At 41.4% G+C, this 21,745-nt stretch overlaps 1 protein-coding gene across 1 annotated transcript in view; it reads left to right on the forward strand.

Annotated features, from left to right (window-relative positions):
• LOC126199612 (integumentary mucin A.1-like) overlaps nt 1-5,199 on the forward strand; it is a 152,275-nt gene extending 147,076 nt beyond the window's left edge. Inside the window, exon 8 of the mRNA XM_049936539.1 lies at nt 5,009-5,199. Coding sequence (XP_049792496.1) covers nt 5,009-5,199 — 191 coding nt within the window. The remainder of the gene's footprint in view (nt 1-5,008) is intronic.
• Nucleotides 5,200-21,745: the final 16,546 nt, after the last annotated feature.

Genomic DNA, 21,745 nt, shown 5'->3' on the forward strand with positions numbered 1-21,745 from the left:
GCGCTCTCCATATCTCTAGAATTTCGATCATAGTGGATAACTTATGATCTATTTCAAAGTGGATTTGAGTCACAGGGCATTCTCGCATTCTTAGGGTAAAGTTAGAGAACAAAAAATCTCCTCGCGTTGTCTTTGACCAATCCTCCCTGCAGCTGACCAGAAGTCGACCGCTACATTCCACGTTTCATGCAGAGACAGTGTTGAGCTGAGGCTGTAACTACGGCCCTGCACCCATCCAAGAGCTAAAGATTTCTCCGGTTGCGTGAATGTCGAGGAGGTTAGCATCCCTTATCAGTGTACAGTAGATACGAAACCGTTGTGGAGATATAACAGACGGTTAAGAACAAGAAACGGATGGTTTTTATGCATGTTGGAGCTCCAGACGGACGGAGTTTGTTGCTTTCTACGTAAATCACCCGCGCTAGCAATTCTGAAGTATTTTTATAGCTCTGGGTTAATTACCAGGATGGTATTGGTAAGAGAGTATATAAACACAGGCACTCCTAAGGCTACCATGTTCTGCACTTAAAACACGCTATAATGTTAGATCATTGTGGTTTCCTACCTATTAGTCATATCCCAGTGTAAGAAATATATTCCCAACGCATGACATACATTCTCCTGGCAGGTTTCTCTACGATAAACCATGGTGATAAACTGTAAAATGCCGGCCGAAGTGGCCGTGCGGTTAAAGGCGCTGCAGTCTGGAACCGCGAGACCGCTACGGTCGCAGGTTCGAATCCTGCCTCGGGCATGGATGTTTGTGATGTCCTTAGGTTAGTTAGGTTTAACTAGTTCTAAGTTCTAGGGGACTAATGACCTCAGCAGTTGAGTCCCATAGTGCTCAGAGCCATTTGAAACTGTAAAATGAAAAACTACTTCCTTAAAGAATCGATTCCTTGTGAAACATGACATGTATGCTGTGTAGTATACCTGTCCAGAGGTGTATAGTGCCCAACTATTCACATCCGATGATGCTTCAGAAATTATACTATGCTTTCATCAGTCCTATAGCAAATGATCTTTAGTAACAGAGAATACCTCTTACAAGGAAAGAGACAAACGCATAGCAGTGGCGTCCGACATGTGCAATTACACGGCATGCTACTACTAACTCTGTAAACAGGACCTCTGTGAAGCAGATGTTCACGGGGGAATTGCATCACCTCATAAATATCTGTCACTAACTTAGAATCCCAGTAGTTATGAAACTGAAGGCTCGATTTTATGCCCAAGATGATGTAGCGGGGTGGATTGCCTCACATAAATCCTCGTTCATCTGGAGAAATGTGTCGAAACAGGATGGTCACGTTTCATCACACATGAGGTGGAAGTACTCTGATGATGAAGAGGTTTGCTGTTAACGATCACAAGTAGACAGTGCTTTAAATCAAACACAGAACACATGGTTTTATATGAGTCGAATACAGGCTATGTCAAGCAACTGATTCAGCCTCAGAACAGTTGAAGTAATGATCAAATGACCTCCGCTACCTTCTCCCTCCCTGTGAAGAATGCATCGTCAGTCTGCCATTAAAACGTACGTTGTTACAGCTACAACTTAATCGCTCACCCCGTCCATTCTCTGTTATCCTTTAACGCAGATGCATGTAAGTTTACAGGTAGATGGTATCTCTGTCTTCCTGAAAATCGTCAAACACCGTAGTCAACTCGTGTGTATTACCGTTACTTCAATAGAAATACAGTAGAATGCTGCCTCGACAGAAAAAAGTTACTATTTCCCTGCCAACCTTCGCTTCCACGTCGACGTTTCCTTGGATTCCTCTTGCTGTCGCGTGCTTGATCTCATATACAAGAGTTGTTCTGCGCCAACCAGAAGACACGCAATTACTTCCTCAAGTTCCCCACATTTCAGACTATTTTCGCTCAGTTTATACATATTTTTCATCATTTTTCGCAAATCTATCGATTTTCTACGTCACTTCTACCCATGCGATCATGACATAACCTTTCGTTCCATGTTCTAAAACTACTTGTAAATGTAGTACAGCTGCCAACTCCGAGCACAAAATCACAATATTTCTGATCGGGAGTAGTAGTACAGCACTGAACTCGACTGCATCCAGACGCCTCCACCCTCATATACCAAATTTTCAGTGCGTTTCTCTGTCTTCTCTATGTCTGTATATGTGCATGTGTCGTGGATGGGTCCCAGGACCCACAGTGACTCGAGTTAGCTCACGAGTGTGGATCCACCATGCGTTATATCAGTTCTTTGGTCTGATGGATCGGAGGCTGTTGTCTCTTGTGCAGTGGGAGCTTATACGTAGGTTTTAGAAGTGACAGGCAATTCCAGCAGAGGCAGATGTTTCCATGTGTTGTGTTACACAAAGCATTTATTTGCAGGACCGTAGTCTTCCTCTTCATATATTTAAGGATTAATGCTCGCTTAAATTCTTCATGTAGGAGGCTGTGGGTGCAGTCCTTGTCTGAATGAGTGCATGAAATATGGCTATTGAAACGACCCCTGCCTGGCACCAAAATTTCCTCATGCTCCTTTCACACCGACAGCTAAACAAGCACTGGTATCTCAGCCTCTTCTGGTGGTAAGCAAACACTAAGCCATTAATGCTGTAAGAGAGGTAATATATTTAAACAAATTTATACAAATTTAAACAAATTATATTTGAATTGAATGACATCATGAGCAGTGTCAGGAATTTCTCAAGTGTCAAGTACGAAAGGCATGCAGCCGCCTCATACTTGCGGGACTCAAACAGACACTTGTGCATCGCTTGGCAGCTCACGTCAGTGTCGCCACTTCAGGAGGCCAGGCCGCTGGTGTACCCAGACTTAGGACCGTGCGGGGTAGCCGTGTGTTCTGGGGCGTCTCGTCACGGTCCGCGCGGCTCCCCCCGTCGGAGGTTCGAGTCTTCCCTCGGGCATTGGTGTGTGTGCTGTCCTTAGCGTAAGTTAGTTTAAGTTAGATTAAGTAGTGCGTAAGCCTTGGGACCGATAACCTCAGCAATTAGGTCCCATAGGAACTTACCACAAATTTCCAAATTTCCAGACTTTGGTGTCAGTGTCAGGCGTTGGGTGGCGAGATGTGTTTTTACTAGCGATCTTTTCTTTAAACTACATTCTATCAATTTCACCTACCAATAGGATGCTGCGAATTAAGAAAAATTACCCATACATGTGAAAAGTATCGATTTAATATTTAATTAATTAGCGTAAATTCTTTATATCAATGTGGTGTTAGCAGCACAATAGTTAATGGGAGGGTGTGCGTGAGTTGGTGACATGTAGGAGGAACGTAGGTTAAGGTCAGAACAATAGGTTAATTTGCATAATTTTTTATGTGAAAGGCAGTAGAATAGTCTGACGGGTGGGTGACAAAGAATGCGCCAAAAATGGCGTTCAAAAGCATGTGAAATTCGAAAAGTGTACCAGAAAATGGAGGGAGTCCCTAACTAATTACCTAATTTGGTGTCAAAGGCGGTCCAATAGTTTAAGGAAATGGGTGTGACATGGAAAACCACTTAACAGAACAATAGGTCAAGTGCTGACAAAGGACCAAACATTAAAATAATGAATGAAAAGCACCAGTTGCTCTGGTTCTTCAGTATTTTGGTTAAGACATCCAGAGTACAGTGCCGAATATCTGGTTATGCAACATGTTTGCACCCCTGTATTTACTTCTTACAAGACCTACATATTACCAAACAGCAGAGAATGATGAGCAAGAGAAATCCAAACCCCAGAAACAGAATTTTTTATAAATAAACAACATACCCTTGAATTTACTGTTATGAGATCCTTCCTCTGCACCCATTTTCATATATTCCATACATTACCTTGAATCCCTTAAATTGTTTAAATAAACAATTTTACATACATGGTTTAAATTGTTTAAACAATATTCCATACACAGCAATGTTTTTCCGTCTGAATGACCTGTCAACTGACTCTTTTTCTCAACAATTTCCCAGCGGGACGATGGGAGAGGAGGTGGTTTACCAGAGGGGGAGAGGTTAAATTATTGATCAATTTAATTAAGTAATCAATCAAACTGACAACAGTGAGTGGTGCTATTTGAATAACTCAGACATGAAAGGTGTACCTGTAGCAGCGAGGGGGAGGGGGTGATGGGGGAGGGGAGCAGGAGGGGATTGGGGAAATTAGGTTAAGTGCCTGTCAATGAAAAGGAAGGATCCTTTTAGCAGAACAATACATTAAGTACCTGTCAGTCAAAGAAGAACAATAGCTTAAGTACCTATCAATCAAAGGAGAAACGTAGGTTAGCACCTGAGTGCGTACCTGCCCCTGATGTGGCAACCCGCACTAACGAACTGCAGCAGCACCCCTGTTGGCCCCCTACGTTTATTTCCACACACTTTTAGTGGCAGGTATTTGTACGAGTTGACATAATGCTCTTTGGTTGCAACGATTTTGGGTTTTGTGACTTGTATAATTCTACACTTGTGAACATAAAACGCAAGTAGCCAATCTGCACCACTTTCCGATCTCCACAAATTCTTATTGGACGTTTTTAGAAAGTATTTCAGCACACTTAAGTGTATCATATGAAAATAGTCCGATGTTGGTGTTAGTAATACTTGCCAGATCATTAATAAGCGACTTGAGCAGGTGTCACAAGGTTCTTCTCCAAGGCATGCAACTGTCAGTTTCGATAATTCTCCAACCAAAACAAAGCTCAGCCCTATCCCAATCAAGAAATCCTCAGTCTAATCACCTAATTCTCGAATTTCACTTGTACGTTTTGGAATGGTCATGTGTTTCAGATTATGTATATCACATGATACGTCAAATGAAACCGATACTGACAGTAGTCACTTCCTGGAACCCCCTGATTATGGAAGCCATAACATAGCACCATTTTTCTGTATTAAAATAAATTTATGTGACAGATCCTTCGTGTGGCTTGATTTCGAAACAATTTATAATGTACTTGTAATTACGTTGTAGTTCCTACACAGTTCATTACCTTTTGTATGATAAGTGCACGCACTATCTCCTGTTGCAGAAACAACAACACCAACGCCAACAGTAGTTACCACAGGTTCAGATTTGGATGGGTCAGAAATGATGCCTTCTGCACCAGAAGTAACGACAGCTGCAGCAGCAACAGCAACTCCCGCACCAGGTACCCATTTTGCTACTTTACTGATGCAGCAACAGCTCCGATTTACTTGCCTTGCATATCTCAGCAGATAATGCCCAGTCAGTTATAACAAACATTAAAAGGACTACGATGGTCAGGTAAATAACCAGACATTTTAGTTGTTATCTTGTGTAACCTATTAGTTAACTGTTTACACAAATAATCCACTTCATTATGCAAAGACCAAATCAGTGATACCTATAAATTTGAATCCACCGACACTGTGACACAGCATTTCAAATAGTGAATTGCAATATCGTATGAAGATATTCTGCAACTACATTTCTGTCCATAATTGTTTAACCAGCGGTAGAGGTTGATAAAATCGCTGCACCTATTTGTGGGTTGTGCTTTGTGCGATTCCAAGGTAACTCATGCGATTTTGCAGTAATATGTGCTTCAGAAGTTAGCCTGCAACCTATCTCTCATTAGTTAACATCGGATTCGCTCTTACAAGTCCCATTGATAGAGGTGGTGTCTCCTGAGGAACACAGCATATCCTGAAAAAGGTACTGTCATTTATTATACATGAGAGTGGACTGTATTGAATGGAACTGGGGACCTAGAAAAGACGAAAAGGCTTCGTCCCCTCCGTAGCCCATAGTGGTACACAACCCCATAACAGGCTACATCAGTCTACTCACCCCACCGCCGCCCCACACTGAATTCAGGGTTATAGTACGGTAATTATGGTGTATGTGTACGTGGAAAAAGTGTTTGTGCATTAATCCCCGATATACCTGACAGCTCAACACAAATGTTTTGTCTCAAGTACAGATAGTGTTGAGGATCAGTAGACAAAGTTCAAAACCATCGTACAATATGCGTTAGATGAGTATGTGCCAAGCAAGATCGGAAGAGATGGAAAAGAGCCACCGTGGTACAACAACCGAGTTAGAAAACTGCTGCGGAAGCACAGGGAACTTCACAGCAAACATAAACATAGCCAAAGCCTTGCAGACAAACAAAAATTACGCGAAGCGAAATGTAGTGTGAGGAGGGCTATGCGAGAGGCGTTCAGTGTTTTCGAAAGTAAAGTTCTATGTACTGACTTGGCAGAAAATCCTAAGAAATTCTGGTCTTATGTCAAAGCGGTAGGTGGATCAAAACAAAATGTCCAGACACTCTGTGACCAAAATGGTACTGAAACAGAGGATGACAGACTAAAGGCCGAAATACTAAATGTCTTTTTCCAAAGCTGTTTCACAGAGGAAGAGTGCACTGTAGTTCCTTCTCTAGATTGTCGCACAGATGACAAAATGGTAGATATCGAAATTAACGACAGAGGGAAAGAGAAACAATTAAAATCGCTCAAAAGAGGAAAGGCCGCTGGACCTGATGGGATACCAGTTCTATTTTACACAGAGTACGCGAAGGAACTTGCCCCCCTTCTTGCAGCGGTGTACCGTAGGTCTCTAGAAGAGCGTAGCGTTCCAAAGGATTGGAAAAGGGCACAGGTAATCCCCGTTTTCAAGAAGGGACGTCGAACAGATGTGCAGAACTATAGACATATATCTCGAACGTCGATCAGTTGTAGAATTTTGGAACACGTATTATGTTCGAGTATAATGACTTTCCTGGAGACTAGAAATTTACTCTGTAAGAATCAGCATGGGTTTCGAAAAAGACGGTCGTGTGAAACCCAGCTCGCGCTATTCGTTCACGAGACTCAGAGGGCCACAGACACGGGTTCACAGGTGGATGCCGTGTTTCTTGACTCCCGCAAGGCGTTCGATACAGTTCCCCACAGTCGTTTAATGAACAAAGTAAGAGCATATGGACCATCAGACCAATTGTGTGATTGGATTGAAGAGTTCCTAGATAACAGAACGCAGCATGTCATTCTCAATGGAGAGAAGTTTTCCGAAGTAAGAGTGATTTCAGGTGTGCCACAGGGGAGTGTCATGGGACCGTTGCTGTTCACAATATGCATAAATGACCTGGTGGATGACATCGGAAGTTCACTGAGGCTTTTTGCGGATGATGCTGTGGTGTATCGAGAGGTTGTAACAACGGAAAATTGTACTGAAATGCAGGAGGATCTGCAGCAAATTGACGCATGGTGCAGGGAATGGCAATTGAATGTGAATGTAGACAAGTGCAATGTGCTGCGAATACATAGAAATATAGATCCCTTATCATTTAGCTACAAAATAGCAGATCAGCAACTGGAACCAGTTAATTCCATAAATTATCGGGGAGTACGCATAGTTGATCGTCGGTAAAGCAGATGCCAGACTGAGATTCATTGGAAGAATCCTAAGGAAATGCCATCCGAAAACAAAGGAAGTAGGTTACAGTACGCTTGTTCGCCCACTGCTTGAATACTGCTCAGCCGTGTGGGATCCGTACCAGATAGGGTTGATAGAAGAGATAGAGGAGATCCTACGGAGAGCAGCGCGCTTCGTTACAGGATCATTTAGTAATCGCGAAAGCGTTACGGAGATGATAGATAAACTCCAGTGGGAGACTCTGCAGGAGAGACGCTCAGTAGCTCGGTACGGGATTTTGTTAAAGTTTCGAGAACATATCTTCACCGAAGAGTCCAGGAGTATATTGCTCCCTTCTACGTATATCTCGCGAAGAGACCATGAGGATAAAATCAAAGAGATTAGAGCCCACACAGAAGCATACAGACAATCCATCTTTCCACGAACAATACGATACTGGAATAGAAGGCAGAACCGATAGAGGTACTCAGGGCACCCTCCGCCACACACCGTCAGGTAGCTTGCGGAGTATGGATGTAGATGTAGATGTAGATATAGTGTAACTGAGGCGGAATAAGTGGAACCAGCCCGCATTCGCCAAGGGAGATGGAGAACCGCATTAAAAACTACCCATCGACCGCGTTAGACCGCACGGGAAACTGGGCAGGCTTGAGTGGATAATCGGTGGCCATCTTCACTCCAAGTCATTTGTGTTCTCGAACACTTTTAGGTGAGTATACAGGCTGATTCCGTGATGACGTTACAAACCTTCATGGGTGATGGAGAAGGGTAAATGTTTCAGTTTGGGGTAAGGGATTCCCTTCCAGTAACGACCAAGTCGATAATTATTGGCGATAATTGTCCTGATACCTCTGACAGTGGAACCCAAGACGTATAGGTACTGTTATAGCTAAGACTGTACGGTAGACAACTTTCACAGATGACAGTACGGACAAAGGCAAGAGAAAATGACCAGCAAACGTGTGATCTAAAAGGCGTACTTTAAGAGCAGTGACCACTTGTTCATCTTCGCAACTGTGAAACACATCTAGTCAACTGAATAAGTGCTCATCACCCTTGAGGTGTAGGCCTACATTTCAGATCCCAAGTTAGGAGATAATTTCTAATTTTGTCTATACTATATCCGTGCAAAACATGGAGAACAAAGAACTTGTAACAGATGTGCTTAGCAGTACTGAAGATGAACAAGTGCTCAAAACTCTTGATGTTTACGTTCAGAATTCACGTTTACCAGGCATTTTTTCCTTGTTTTAGTCCTACTAACATCTTTAAAAGTGGTATATCCTAAAATTGTAGCAACAATAGTATCAGTACATGATTTCCACAGTCAGAGGTAGCAATGATTATCGCTTGTAACTTTTGAGAGTTGGTAATATCAACACGGAATCACTCTGTGTAAGTACTTTACTGCGCTTGGTACCTGACACATGACGTCACAAGCCACACCCCTTTCTATGACGGCATCATGTACTTCCCCTCTCCTAATTAATATCCGTTTGTTGAAAATGACCAGTCAAAGAGTCTTTAAGGAAAACGGACCACACATATTTAATGCTCCCAATCACAGCCCAGCAGCTTATGAGCCAATCATATTCCTTTCAAATCTATTTTAAGCCACGCCACGTTGTTAGTCACAGAGATCGGTAACACGTATTTTGCTCTCGTACTTACTGAAAAGTATTTTACTTATTATTACAATGAAACAGCCAATTCCATCCCAGAAATTAATTATCCATTTTAACCAAGCAGCAAGTCCATTGTTTTGTTCTCTGTACCTTCCACTTGACAAAGTTCTAATGTTTGTACATGTGCTACACTAGGTGCAAGGCTCAATTAAATATATGAGCATCTAACCTATTTGTACTACCTATAAGCAAAGTTCGGTCTTTGCACCACACTTGTGTAAGGCACATTGGACCCTCAGATTGAGCATCACCCTCTTTTCTCGTGTCTACATTGTTCTATATCGGATGAAAATATACGTGATTCGGTTGTTGGCCCTACTGATGCACATTTGGTGTCAAAATGTTATTTCCACGTCTAAAATTCTGTTAAAAATACATACAAGGTGTAACACACAGCGTCCCTATATCTGTTACCCACTGACGTTATATTTTCCGATACTGCTTAGCAGTTAACCATACTCAAAGTGATGCTGAACGTTATTTTAATAAAAACAATATGATCTTTATTATACATTAGGGGTTTCGCTTGCTGGCAATGTAAGCTGTCTGCGAGCTTACGTGAACTTTCAACACATGAATAAGAATACGACTGCGAGAATGTGTTTCAAATACTGACTGGCAGAATGTAGTTTTTAAGTGTCTATCTGCTTCCGTGTCTGTTCAAAAATTCTTAATGGCAAGAATACTGTCTGAATTCAACAATGTGAATCATCAAATTTTTAATCTGATAAAATGGCCCTGGGAAAACTGAATGTCCCCTTCTTTTATTATCTTTTAATTTTGGCTTACTTGTTGCACAATGCAAACACCGTGACATTGCTCTTATCGTGAAAGCGCGTCACATTTGTTGAGCTACATTTAACTACTGAGATGCGCCAGTTGCAGTGTACTCTCTTTAAAGAAAGACAGAGCCAGCTTGGCTTCTAACAAATCTGAGTAAGTAAACATGATAACTCATACTTCGACATAGACTTTGGATATGGACAAGAACTTGACATAAATTATAACATCAAATGTGAGTAGTTTTATATACTGAAAAGTTATCTCTTTCTTTGCTTCATAAACAGTAATACACAAAAAACTACAGTTCATGAGTGAACGAACGTAAGTACTCTTTAACATCAAATGAGATCTTTTCAACAAAGTGGCTTGTGAAATGACGTTAAAAATTCATCAGTTACACCTTCACCCAAATTCAAATTGAAAATTATGCATGGCTGTTAATCTACCCCTATACTCAAGTCTCAGAATGTCTAAACCAAGAATGAGCAACTACCAGCTGCCACAATAAAGTACAAGACATCAGTAACCTCAAAATAAATCCTCTTCTATTACTCATCGAAATAATTATAGTAATATATTCTTCTCAAAATGTTAAAATCGCTTCCTTATCTCAAATAATTAATCAGTAAATCAACATGTTTCCTTCTCAGGATATTATCGTAACCGTACCACTCAGCCTATGCCGCACTACCACTCATGACACACCACTGCCGACTTCTGTGTCCCCTCATCTCACGACTAACAGTGCTCACTATATACTGCACATCTTGCAGAGATGGTCTAAGCAAGCCTCCAGAATCCTTGATGACACTGCACTCTTATAATTTCAAACAGTACAAAGGCTCTAACGCGTTTAAACCTTGTCTTTGAGCAATGCCAAATAACAGAGAATTCCCCATGAAATTATATACTGCCCTCCACCCACCATAAAATTATCTACAGACCCCCGTCAATGCCGTTTGATGATGTTTTTAATGCCTTGTATCACTTAAACGGTATGTTTTTGTAATACACATGCTTGTGTATTACGAAAATATACCGTTTAACTGATACAAAGCATTAAAATCATTCCCAAAATGCATTTATAAGGGTCTGTAGATAATTTAATGATTGTGTGTGGGGGGGTTATAGATTATTTCATGGGGAATTCTCTATTATTTGGCATTGCTCAAAGGCAAGGTTCAACACAGGGGATAGGTAGATCTACGAAAATTGGATCTTTATACCACAGTCAAATTGTCTTAATTATTTAAGAAAATACTTGAAAGTTTCTAATATAACTGTATAAGACACGCATGGCGCTACTGTTATAACTTAACTGTTTTATAACAGCAAAAAGTATACATAGCTCAAATATTTGTACTATTGCTGATCTAACTATCAGGTTAACCTACAACTGGTGACAGTTTAAAGAAATCAAAGTTATGTTATTACTTATTACAATGTATAAAATTTATTTTCTGTTGCATTACAAAACACGCATGGCTCCACTGATATAACCTACAGGTGAAGACGTGCTTGTCGATGAACAAAGTTCTATCAGTGTGCCACACTTTATAGTACCCAAAAATGCTGTGTAAAATTTATCCAAATTCTGTCTATAATAGTACAAACAAAAATAATACTACTGATCTGCTTTACAGGATAAGATTCATTTGGTGCAAAATGACTTACACTGTGGCACACTGACAGCTATATGACGCTTAAGTCAAACAGGATACTGAACAAGCAGTCTGAATTTGATACACATTCATGTAAAAAAGAACGAGCGTTGCTATGGTTTCAACTAACGACTACCACAAGTCCCCATCACACTGTAGTGGCCCTATGATTTGGTACAGTCGCAGTGCTTTCAAGTACCCACTTTCGGCTACTTTCAGATTGAGACAGATATTATAGAGACACAATGCTAGGGTAAAAAATATACCGTGCAGTACAAAACAATTGTCATCCTCTGCTAATGACGTCAACTTGGACCATCTCTGCAAGATGTATGGGAGATAGTGAGCACTGTTAAACGTGAGAAGAGGCGACACAATAGTCGGCAGTGGTGGGTCATGAGCGGTAGTGCGGCATAGGCCTACTGGTACGGTTATATCCTGGGGAAGGAAACATGTTGATTTACTGATTAATTATTTGAGGAAAACAAGAGATCTAAGCATTTTGAGAAGAAGGCGGAAGGAGCGGGTGGTGCGGTCTGTGATGATCGCCTGAGTCTTCGAGGGTTTGATACGGAGGAACCACTGGTTGCACCAAGCGGTGAATTTTTCCATTTCGCGACCGATGGGATCTTACTTTCAGAATAGCCCTCGTATGTGATGAGGTATGCTATTAAGGAGTGGTTGTAGTTTATGCAGCATCGAGAATATGGATACTTGGGAGGAGCAGACTGACGCTATACACTGTACAACCAATTTAAAACCGGAAAAGAGTTGGAGATTCATCTAACTTAATGAATAGCTTCTACAGAGTTAAGGCAGAGAAGCTAATTTACATGTGTCCATTTCGTACCAATTGCCACAGACTGCCGCTAGAGAAGGCTGAGGTCTCAAATCACTTTGAGCAGCACGTTTCGTAAGATGTGGCAGGTCGTTTCAGAGCATACAGCAACCATGGACACTACGTATGGAGCTCTTCTCTGTGAGAAACACGTTCCGTGCGAGGACGGTTTAAGGAAAAGAGTAAACGTATAGCCTCTCGAAGTTCAAAGAAGAAAGGCGTAACCTGATACTCTATTATTCACTGTAAGACTATATTGCCAGCAGCGACTACAAGCTGCGTCCAAACGAAATTTAACGTCTAAACACAAAGAAATTATGTTGATAACGAGAGTGACAGTCTTGAGCATCCATGCGGACTGCTATGCTCTCACAGAAAGATACTATCAAACAGCAGACGATCCAGAGAGTCTAGCATCTTATGTGTGCCACTACCTGTGAAAAATACTATTCATGTCCGTTAAGAAGGACATACTGTCAGTCGTTGAACCGCCAACATAATGTTGCTATACTTTTACCTATTTCCATGCGTGTTGTATTTATTATGTTACCACAAAATTATCTGTAGGTAACTTTGTTCCAGTATGATTACGTAAGGTCCCTCTCTCTCTCTCTCTCTCTCTCTCTCTATATATATATATATATATATATATATATATATATATATATATATAAAAACAGTTTAACAGTTTTGGAACTGCTCCTGGGGAACCAACAGTAGATACGGATGTAGTGGAGGTACACACTGAAGCGACAAGTCTCTCGCCACCTCCAGTATCAACAGAAACGGCCGACAGTGCAACAGAAACACCGAACGAACCAAGTCAAGATACCGGGCGAGGTGAGCACTTACCTGAAAAAGGTACGTGTGGAATAATACTTCTAATCAGTTAACGATGTCAGCCACTGTGACACATCACTTTCACCCAGTTCCGGCATGCTAGTCAGGAATCCACTAGAATGACACTCGTGTGAAAGGTTTTAGGTCGCTAAGCTTAGATGGTAAAAAATATCTAGACACAAATCGTGACGAAGAAATCGTTTCGGACCAGTTTAAAACGCTAGAGCACTAGAAAAATAAGAAAATCTAAGTTAGGTACATCAAGCTACTCAAGTAACACCTTCCAAGGAAGCGAAGAATTAGTAGTACATTAGGAGGAAAATCCTTACGAAACGGAGTTGTGGGCAAGTGGTATTAGGACTGCGTTCGCAGCACAGCGTAATGTCTTGTACACGGGTTCGAACCACACATAATGCAATGTTATTACTTAAAAATTCTTAGTTTTCGATTGAAAATGTAAAACGATATATCTGTAAGTTTCTACCAATGTAACTAAGTGTCTTTATCAATGACTGCTTTCCATCGCATATTCCAAGGGTTATATGTCAGCGATGGAGAAACGTTTTCTTCAAATGAACTTTTCTCTGTTTTCCAAATTATCTATAGCCCTGAGTAGGCTCCACGCAATAGAAGGAAAATTAAGTATTCTTTCAAAAAGGAAAAGAAAGAAAGAGAAAGAGATGCCGGTAACAACTGCGTCTCTGTTATACATCACACCTCAGAAAAAGATCATACTGTATAGTGAGACGGAAGACAATGAAAACAGACAGTTTGCACCACCGATCAATCAATTTTCTTCAAAGCTAAAGGTATGTTAGTTGATCATAATATATTCCCTTGCTAAAGAGCCGTAGTTATTGCAAGAAATGTGACTGAAGCTCTCGCGTACAGTAGGTGACACTAATCGGAATACAGCCATTATGTCACTTAAACTCCGACCCAAATGACGCAGGCTTTAAATTATAATTATGTCTAGAACAGATGGAGATCACTAATTATTTGATCTCTTGGAAAGTGTTAGCCCACGGTTCTGATATGTGCAAATATTTTTTGTTATCAATTTTAACTCCTGTAATACTTTCCCTTGGTCCGACACGAGTCTTTGACATATCCGTTCATCTCAGTTGTTTTGGTGAAACCTGTCGTGGATACTGTTCCCCAGCGGTCTGTGACAGAAATAGTAAAGCTCGTTGAAATCGATGGATCGGAGGATCCGACTTTTCCCTGTAAGACTTAAACTATTCACAACGGCACAAACAGCAAGCAGTTCCAAAAGACTCGTGCTTCCCTTCAAAACAACCAACGACGACCACAAAAATAAAGATAATTCATTGCAACATACTTGAGCACACCAAAATCGTTCAACGCCCCACTAATGATACCTATTCAGCTACTTTCTCCATTTAGGAGTCTACGGATTCGCGTAGAAAACCTTTCTAACAAAATGTTACAACGAAATCAGTTCAAATTGACAGGAGTTAGATTCCTTCTCTAAATAAGTCTGTGAGGAACCTCATGACCCACTGCGAGCTAACATCCCACAGATTTTCGGCGTCACATTCGGTTCCTCTTCGTCAAAATGTCTTGGCTCAAATTCTCCTTGGGGTTGAACCGCATGTGTCGCATTACACGCCCTAAACTAGACACTTGTAACCTTTCGTTTAAATTGTATGGCTGAAGGAAAATTTGCGAAGTTGTACAAACATACAATGTTAATATAACATATAACAACAGTAATAATAATATCGGGAGTTAAATTAACGGCCCACAAATGATACAGACCACACAGTTGCAATCTGATTAGAATAATGTTTATTTAGAAAGCCAACTAATAGCGAAAGTGGTCGTATTTAGAATTACTATTACACTCGAGTTCATATCCATTTGAAACAGTTCAATCATTCACAGTCTCATCGTGAATTACAAGTCCAATACTCCACCTTGTTAGCTACGCGAAAAGTTAGAGTTCACACCAGGCGCGCCTCTGCTCACCGCTCAGAGACTAATCCCGCGATACCACACAACGCGACCTTTTCTAAGTCGTTTCACTACTTAGCTACCTAAAGACCGACTGCCCACTCTCGGGTCTCCACCAGCACTGTCCCTCTGCTCGTCCCCGGCCGGGTTTCCCCCACACCGAACATCTTCGCTCAACTTACTACGGCAGTTCCCTTTCCTGAAGCCGTCCATCTAATTGACTACAGCTTATTCTACACTATTTTACATTTTAACATATTTAAATTATCAAAGCTTGACCACCTTCACGTTCTAAATAGAGTAACAATAATATCCATTACATAATAAAAGCTAAATTCTTTTATATAAAACCAATATAATTTCCTTCTTAGCTTTGAATGCCACCGCCAGTAGCCTTGCACCAACGTGCTTTCTGATAAATAAAGAACAAAAGTAGCTACTATGCACTAAACTGTACAACAAATACTCAATAAGGTGTCATGCTGTCATCGTTTAATGTGATTTGTGTGGAGCAAATGATGATCTGATGCTTAACTGAAAATACTGATAATTTAAATTTACTATATCTTTTAAGCAAATTAAAATACAGAGCTGATATCTACAACATTTGTCATCTTAATGATGCGGTTCTATATGAAATGACGATAGTTAATATCGACCAAAGTGTTCAGATTTTAGCATTCAGGTCTCTGTTAAAAAATACGTTAATTTCACTTTAACAATGAATCGTAAACTATAATAGATATGACCAATATTCAAGCTTCATTGGGATCACCATGAAAATTTATGAAGGATGGAAGATTAAAATTACTGTGGCTACATTCCCTGAACTACTACAGAATTAAATAATTTTTATAAATGTTTCCCTTTATGGCCAATCTTAGATCCACCATATTTAACAGTGTTACGTCTCCCTCGCTACGAACGGCTTCTAAGGGGTTTCCCTGTGACGTAGGTTCTCGTCTCTCTCACTCGCAAAGTACAGCGTTTAAGTCTCAGTCAGCATAATAGACGCCTGTGAATTTCCCCAGCTCATGGTGAATCTGCGCTCTTTGTCGCACACGGTCCTGGGCGACAGGGTTCGTTTCAGAATTCCTGAAGGCTGACTCTTGCGGCCATATATTTAAATGAGAACGAAATGCTCGTTAACTCACACCATCTTTGCACACATTCTCGATGCATCTTTGAGTGGAAGCTGATATGGGGGCTGTGCACTTGAGCAGGGCTGATGTGTGGAACCTTTAACAATTCTGTTCGGGTGTCAGTTTGTAAACAGTCTGCACATTCGCCATTATCTTAATGAATCGTTGAGTGCCGCATAGTTTGCCCACTAACGTACGGTATGGTATAGATTCTGTACAACTGAGCAGTATCTGAGTGTGGAACCTGTAAGAATTCTGGTCGGGAGTCCGTTTGTAAATAGTCTTCACTTTCCTCAAAAAAAAAAAAAAAAAAAAAAAAATGGTTCAAATGGCTCTGAGCACTATGCGAGTTAAATTCTGAGGTCATCACTCGCCCAGAACTTAGAACTAATTAAACCTAACTAACCTAAGGACATAACACACATCCATGCCCGAGGCAGGATTCGAACCTGCGACCGGAGCGGTCGCTCGGTTCCAGACTGTAGCGCCTAGAACCGCACGGCCACTCCGGCCGGCCTTCACTTTCCTCGCTTTCTACTAATGAATCGTAGAGTCACGCGTGGTTTGCCTACTGACCTAGGGTAATTCAATTCCATTTCATATTTCTACATCCCCGCCCCATGAATCACGGACCTTAGGTAGGTGGGGAGAATAGCATGCCTCGGGGATACAGATAGCCATACCGTAGGTGTAGCCACACTGTAGGGGTGTCTGTTGAGAGGCCAGACAAACGTGTGGTTCCTGAAGAGGGGCAACAGCCTTTTCTGTAGTTGCAGGGGCAACAGTCTCGGTGATGGACGGATCTGGCCTTGTAACACTAACCAAAACGGCCTTGCTGTACTGGGACTGCGAAAGGCTGAAAGTAAGTGGAAACTACAGCCGTAATTTTTCCCAAGGGCATTCAGCTTTACCGTAGGGTTAAATGATGATGGCTCCTCTTGGGTAAATTATTCCGAAGGTAAAATAGTCCCCCATCCGGATTTCTGGAAGGGAACTACTCAGGAGGACGTTGTTATCAGGAGGACGAAAACAGGCATTCTAGCAGATAGGAACGTGGATTGTCAGATCACTTAATCGGGAAGGTAGGGTAGAAAATTTAAAAAGGGAAGTGGATAGGTTAAAGTTAGATATAGTGGGAATATTTGAAGTTCGGTGGCCGGAATAACAAGACTTCTGGTCAGGTGAATACGTGGATATAAATACAAAATCAAATAGTCGAAATGCAGGAATAAGTTTAATAATGAATAAAGAAATAGAAGCGCTGATAAGCTACTTCGACCAGCATAATGAACGCTTTATTGTAGCCATAGATATGCAACCCAGGCCTACCACAATAGCACAAGTTTATATGCCTACTAGCTCCGCACATGAGGAAGAGATTGAGGAAATGCATGATGCGATAAAAGAAATTATTCGGCTAGGTAAAGGAGATGATAATTTACTATTTATTGGGAAAGGAAGAGAGACAAAAGTGGTAGTTGAATATGGAGTGGTGGTAAGCAATGAAAGAGGAAGCAGCCTCGTAGAATTTTGCGCAGAGAATAACCTAATCACGGTAACACTTGGTTTAAGAATCATGAAAGACGGTTGTATACGTGGAACAGGCCTGGAGACACACTAAGTTTTCAGACTGATTATATGATGGTAAGACAGAGATTTAGGAACCAGGTATTAAATTGTAGGACTTTTCAGGGTCAGATGTGGACTCTGATCCCAATTTGTTGGTTATGAACTGCAGTTAAAACTGAAGAAACTGCAAAAAGGTAGGAATTTAAGGAGATGGGACCTGGATGAACTGAAAGAACCAGAGGTTGTAAAGAGTTTCAGAGAAGGCATTAGGGAACGATGGACAAGAGCAGTAGACGACGAAGAATGGGTATCTTTGAGAAGTGAAATAGTGAAAGCAGCAGGGGATCAAGTAGGTAAAATGCCGAGGGCTAGTAGAAATCCTTGGGTAACAGAAGAGATATTGAATTTAGCTATAAGTCTCAAAAATGTATAAATGTCTCAAAAATGAGATCGACGGGAAGGGCAAAACGGCTAAGCAGGGATGGCTAGAGGATAAATGTAAGGGTGTAGAGGCATATATCACTAGGGTAAGGTAGATACTGCCTACAGGAAAATTAAAGTGACCTTCGGTCGAATGAGAACCAACTGTATGAATATCAAGAGCTCCGGTGGAAAACAAGTTTTAAGCAAGAAGGGAATACAGAAAGTTGGATGGAGTATATAGACGATCTAATACATGGGCGATGTACTTGAGGGCAATATTATGGAAATGGAAGAGGACGTAGATGACGATGAAATGGGAGGTATGATATTGCGTGAATGATTTGAAAGAGCTCTGAAAGACGTAAGTCGAAAGAAAGCCCCTGGACTAGACAACGTTCCATTCCAACTACTGATAGCCTTGGGAGAGCCAGCCATTACAAAACTGTACCACCTGGTGAGCAACATATACGAAACAGGCTAAATACCCTCAGACTTCTAGAAGAGTATAGTAATTCCTATTCCGAAGAAGGCAAGTGGTGACAGGTGTGAAAATTACACAACTGTCACTTTAATAGGTCATTGCTGCAAAATACTAACACGAATTTTATTACAGACGATTGGGAAAAGTTATATAAAACGACCACGGCGAAGATCAGTTTGGATTCCGGAAAAATGTTGGAACACGCGAAGCTATACTGACCCTATGAGCTATCTTAGGAGATAGATTAAGGAAAGGCAAACTACGTTTCTAGCATTTGTAGACTTAGATTAAACTTTTAGCAATGTTGAGAGGAATACTCTCTTTCAAATTCTGAAGGTGGTAGGGGTCAAATACCGGGAGAGAAAGGCTATTTACAATTTTTACAGAAACCAGATGGCAGTTGTAAGAGACGAGCTGCAAAAAGAGAAGCAATGGTTGAGAACGGAGTGGGACAGGGTTGCAGCCTACGCCAGATGTTATTCAATCTGTACTGAGCAAGCAGTAAACGAAAGAAAAGAAAAGTTTGGATTAGGAATTGAAACCCATCGAGAAGAAATAAAACTTTAAGGTTTGCTGACGACATTGTAATTCTGTCCGAGACAGCAATGGACCTGGAAGAGCAGCTGAACGAAGTGGGCAGTGTGTTGAAAGGAAGGTATATGATGAACATCAACAAAAGCGAAGCCATTTGGACCATTCTCTCATTGAAATTCTTCATGATTACACAAATAACGACAACAACATCTAGATGTAAAACTGAACACAGTAGACCATATCCAGTACTCATTCTACAGAACTGAGAACGTTATGGATTGTAAAGTGTGGCTTCAGATGTAACGCAAAATACAGGTATGTTGAAAGACAAGACGCTGGTTTTCTATCCGAACTACGTGATGTGTGGAATTGTATCTGGACACCTATTAATGGACACCAGAGTGAGTCGTGTCTAACTTTTGCATTTATGACGACTTGAACTATGGCGGAGACACTTTCAGTGAGATGTCTTATTGTCTTCATCAAGAGCCGAAATCACAGAAGGTACTGATGTTGGACTCCAGGGTATGGAGCGAAATTGACTTTCAAACTGAAATAATACGTGTTCCATTCAGTTTGGTTTGGGACTCTTGGTGGACCAGTCCATTTCAGGAATATTATTACACACAAAGTATTGGCTCACTGATGCTGCTTTATGACAGGGTACAACGCCACGCTGTTTCAAACAACCATCGTCTCCTACCTGTTCTTCCACAGTACATCGTATACAGCAGTATAGGTTCATGTCCCATGGCATTTTGCGTCTTCTTAGATGCCATAAAGGGGCCACATCCTAAACACGACATTTGGGACGACGACGGTTCAATCCCGTCTCCAGCCATCCTGATTTAGGTTTTCCGTGATTTCCCTAAATCGTTTGAGGCAAATGCCGGGATGGTTCCTTTGAAAGGGCACGGCCGATATCCTTCGCCATCCTTCTCTAACCCGAGCTTGCGCTCCGTCTCTAATGACCTCGTTGTCGACGGGACGTTAAGAATCACTAACCTAACCAAACCTAAACACGAAAAACACCCCCACATCGTAGTACAATCGCCTCCGGATTTCAAAGTTGCCGCTTCGCATCATGGCAAGTAACGTTCTCCAGCCATCCGTCAAGCACAGACCCTTCCATCGGATTGCTACTGGGTACAGCGTGATCCATCACTCCAAATCCTCTGTTGCCAGTCACCCGCTGTCCCATAGTTTGGATCTTTACACAATATCAAGCGTCTCGTAACACTGACTACAGATATTTGTCCGTTATGAGGAGCTCCTCGATCATAGTACCCCATTCTTCTCAGTTCACTACGTATAGGTGTTGTGTTAGCTGGGCATGTGGTAGCATTTTGTCGCTCACGGGTGATTCCTTTCGCTGATTTCATGCGATTTGTTTAAATCATTTTCCGCAATGTTTGACGGTGTTTGTTGATCACTAATATGAGGTCTGCCTGATCTTGGTTGTGGACGTTATTTCGTGTTTCCCCTTCAGTCACGTCAACAACAGGCGATCTGGGGGTGGATGTAGAAGGGTTCAGATGTCCCTAATGGATTTATTACTCAAGTTACACCATTGAGTCCTCCTGACTGATCCAGTCTGTTGTTACTGCTTCAGGGCAGGCAATGCAGTACTCCCCACCTCCTTTTTTACTGCTAGGTCCCCACCCACACCCCCACCGGCCACTCATAGCACCTACTGGTCAGTTCCGGTACTAACAAGACTGATCTGTGTCCCCCTCACTTGATGAGGTACTAAAATGACCGATGTGTGTTCACAGGTATTTGGAGCCGTCATTGTAACTATAGCATACGAGTAATTGATGATTCTTCAGTTACACAACGTGAATATAGTTATACCAAAGAAGTAACATCAGATTTAAGTCTAGGTGCAGTAGATATCACTGATCATACCGTTCCCGATAATTCAAAACAGAAAATTAACGATGGGAACAACGACGTTAGACACATAGTATGTCTCAGACTAACAAACAGATTATCATTGGTCTCTAATGGAGGTAAAGGCACGAGAGCAACAATTCTGACTCGATAATGGAGCGAAGGAATACGATAAATTAAAACACGCTGATAGGGTTTTTCGACCTAGAAAAGGCTTTCGCCAACGTAAAATGGTGTAAGATGGTCTAAATTGTGAGAAATATGGTTACGCTATGGGGAGAGACCGGTAGTATACAATATATCAGATGGAACAACGAGAGAGGAAGCCCAAGAACTAAGAGATCTGATTTATAGGGATGTAATACAGGGATGCTGATTTTCGCTTCTACTGGTCAATCTATACATCAAAGAAGCAATAACTAAAATAAAATAAAAGTTCCAGAAAGCGATTAACATTCAGTATGAAAGGATATCAGTGATAAGATCCGGCGATGTAATGTGATTGCTATCCCCAGCAAAGTTTGATAAGAATTACAGACTGC

The sequence above is a fragment of the Schistocerca nitens genome, chromosome 8, assembly GCF_023898315.1.
Source record: "Schistocerca nitens isolate TAMUIC-IGC-003100 chromosome 8, iqSchNite1.1, whole genome shotgun sequence".
NCBI classification, from domain to species: Eukaryota; Metazoa; Arthropoda; class Insecta; order Orthoptera; family Acrididae; genus Schistocerca; species Schistocerca nitens.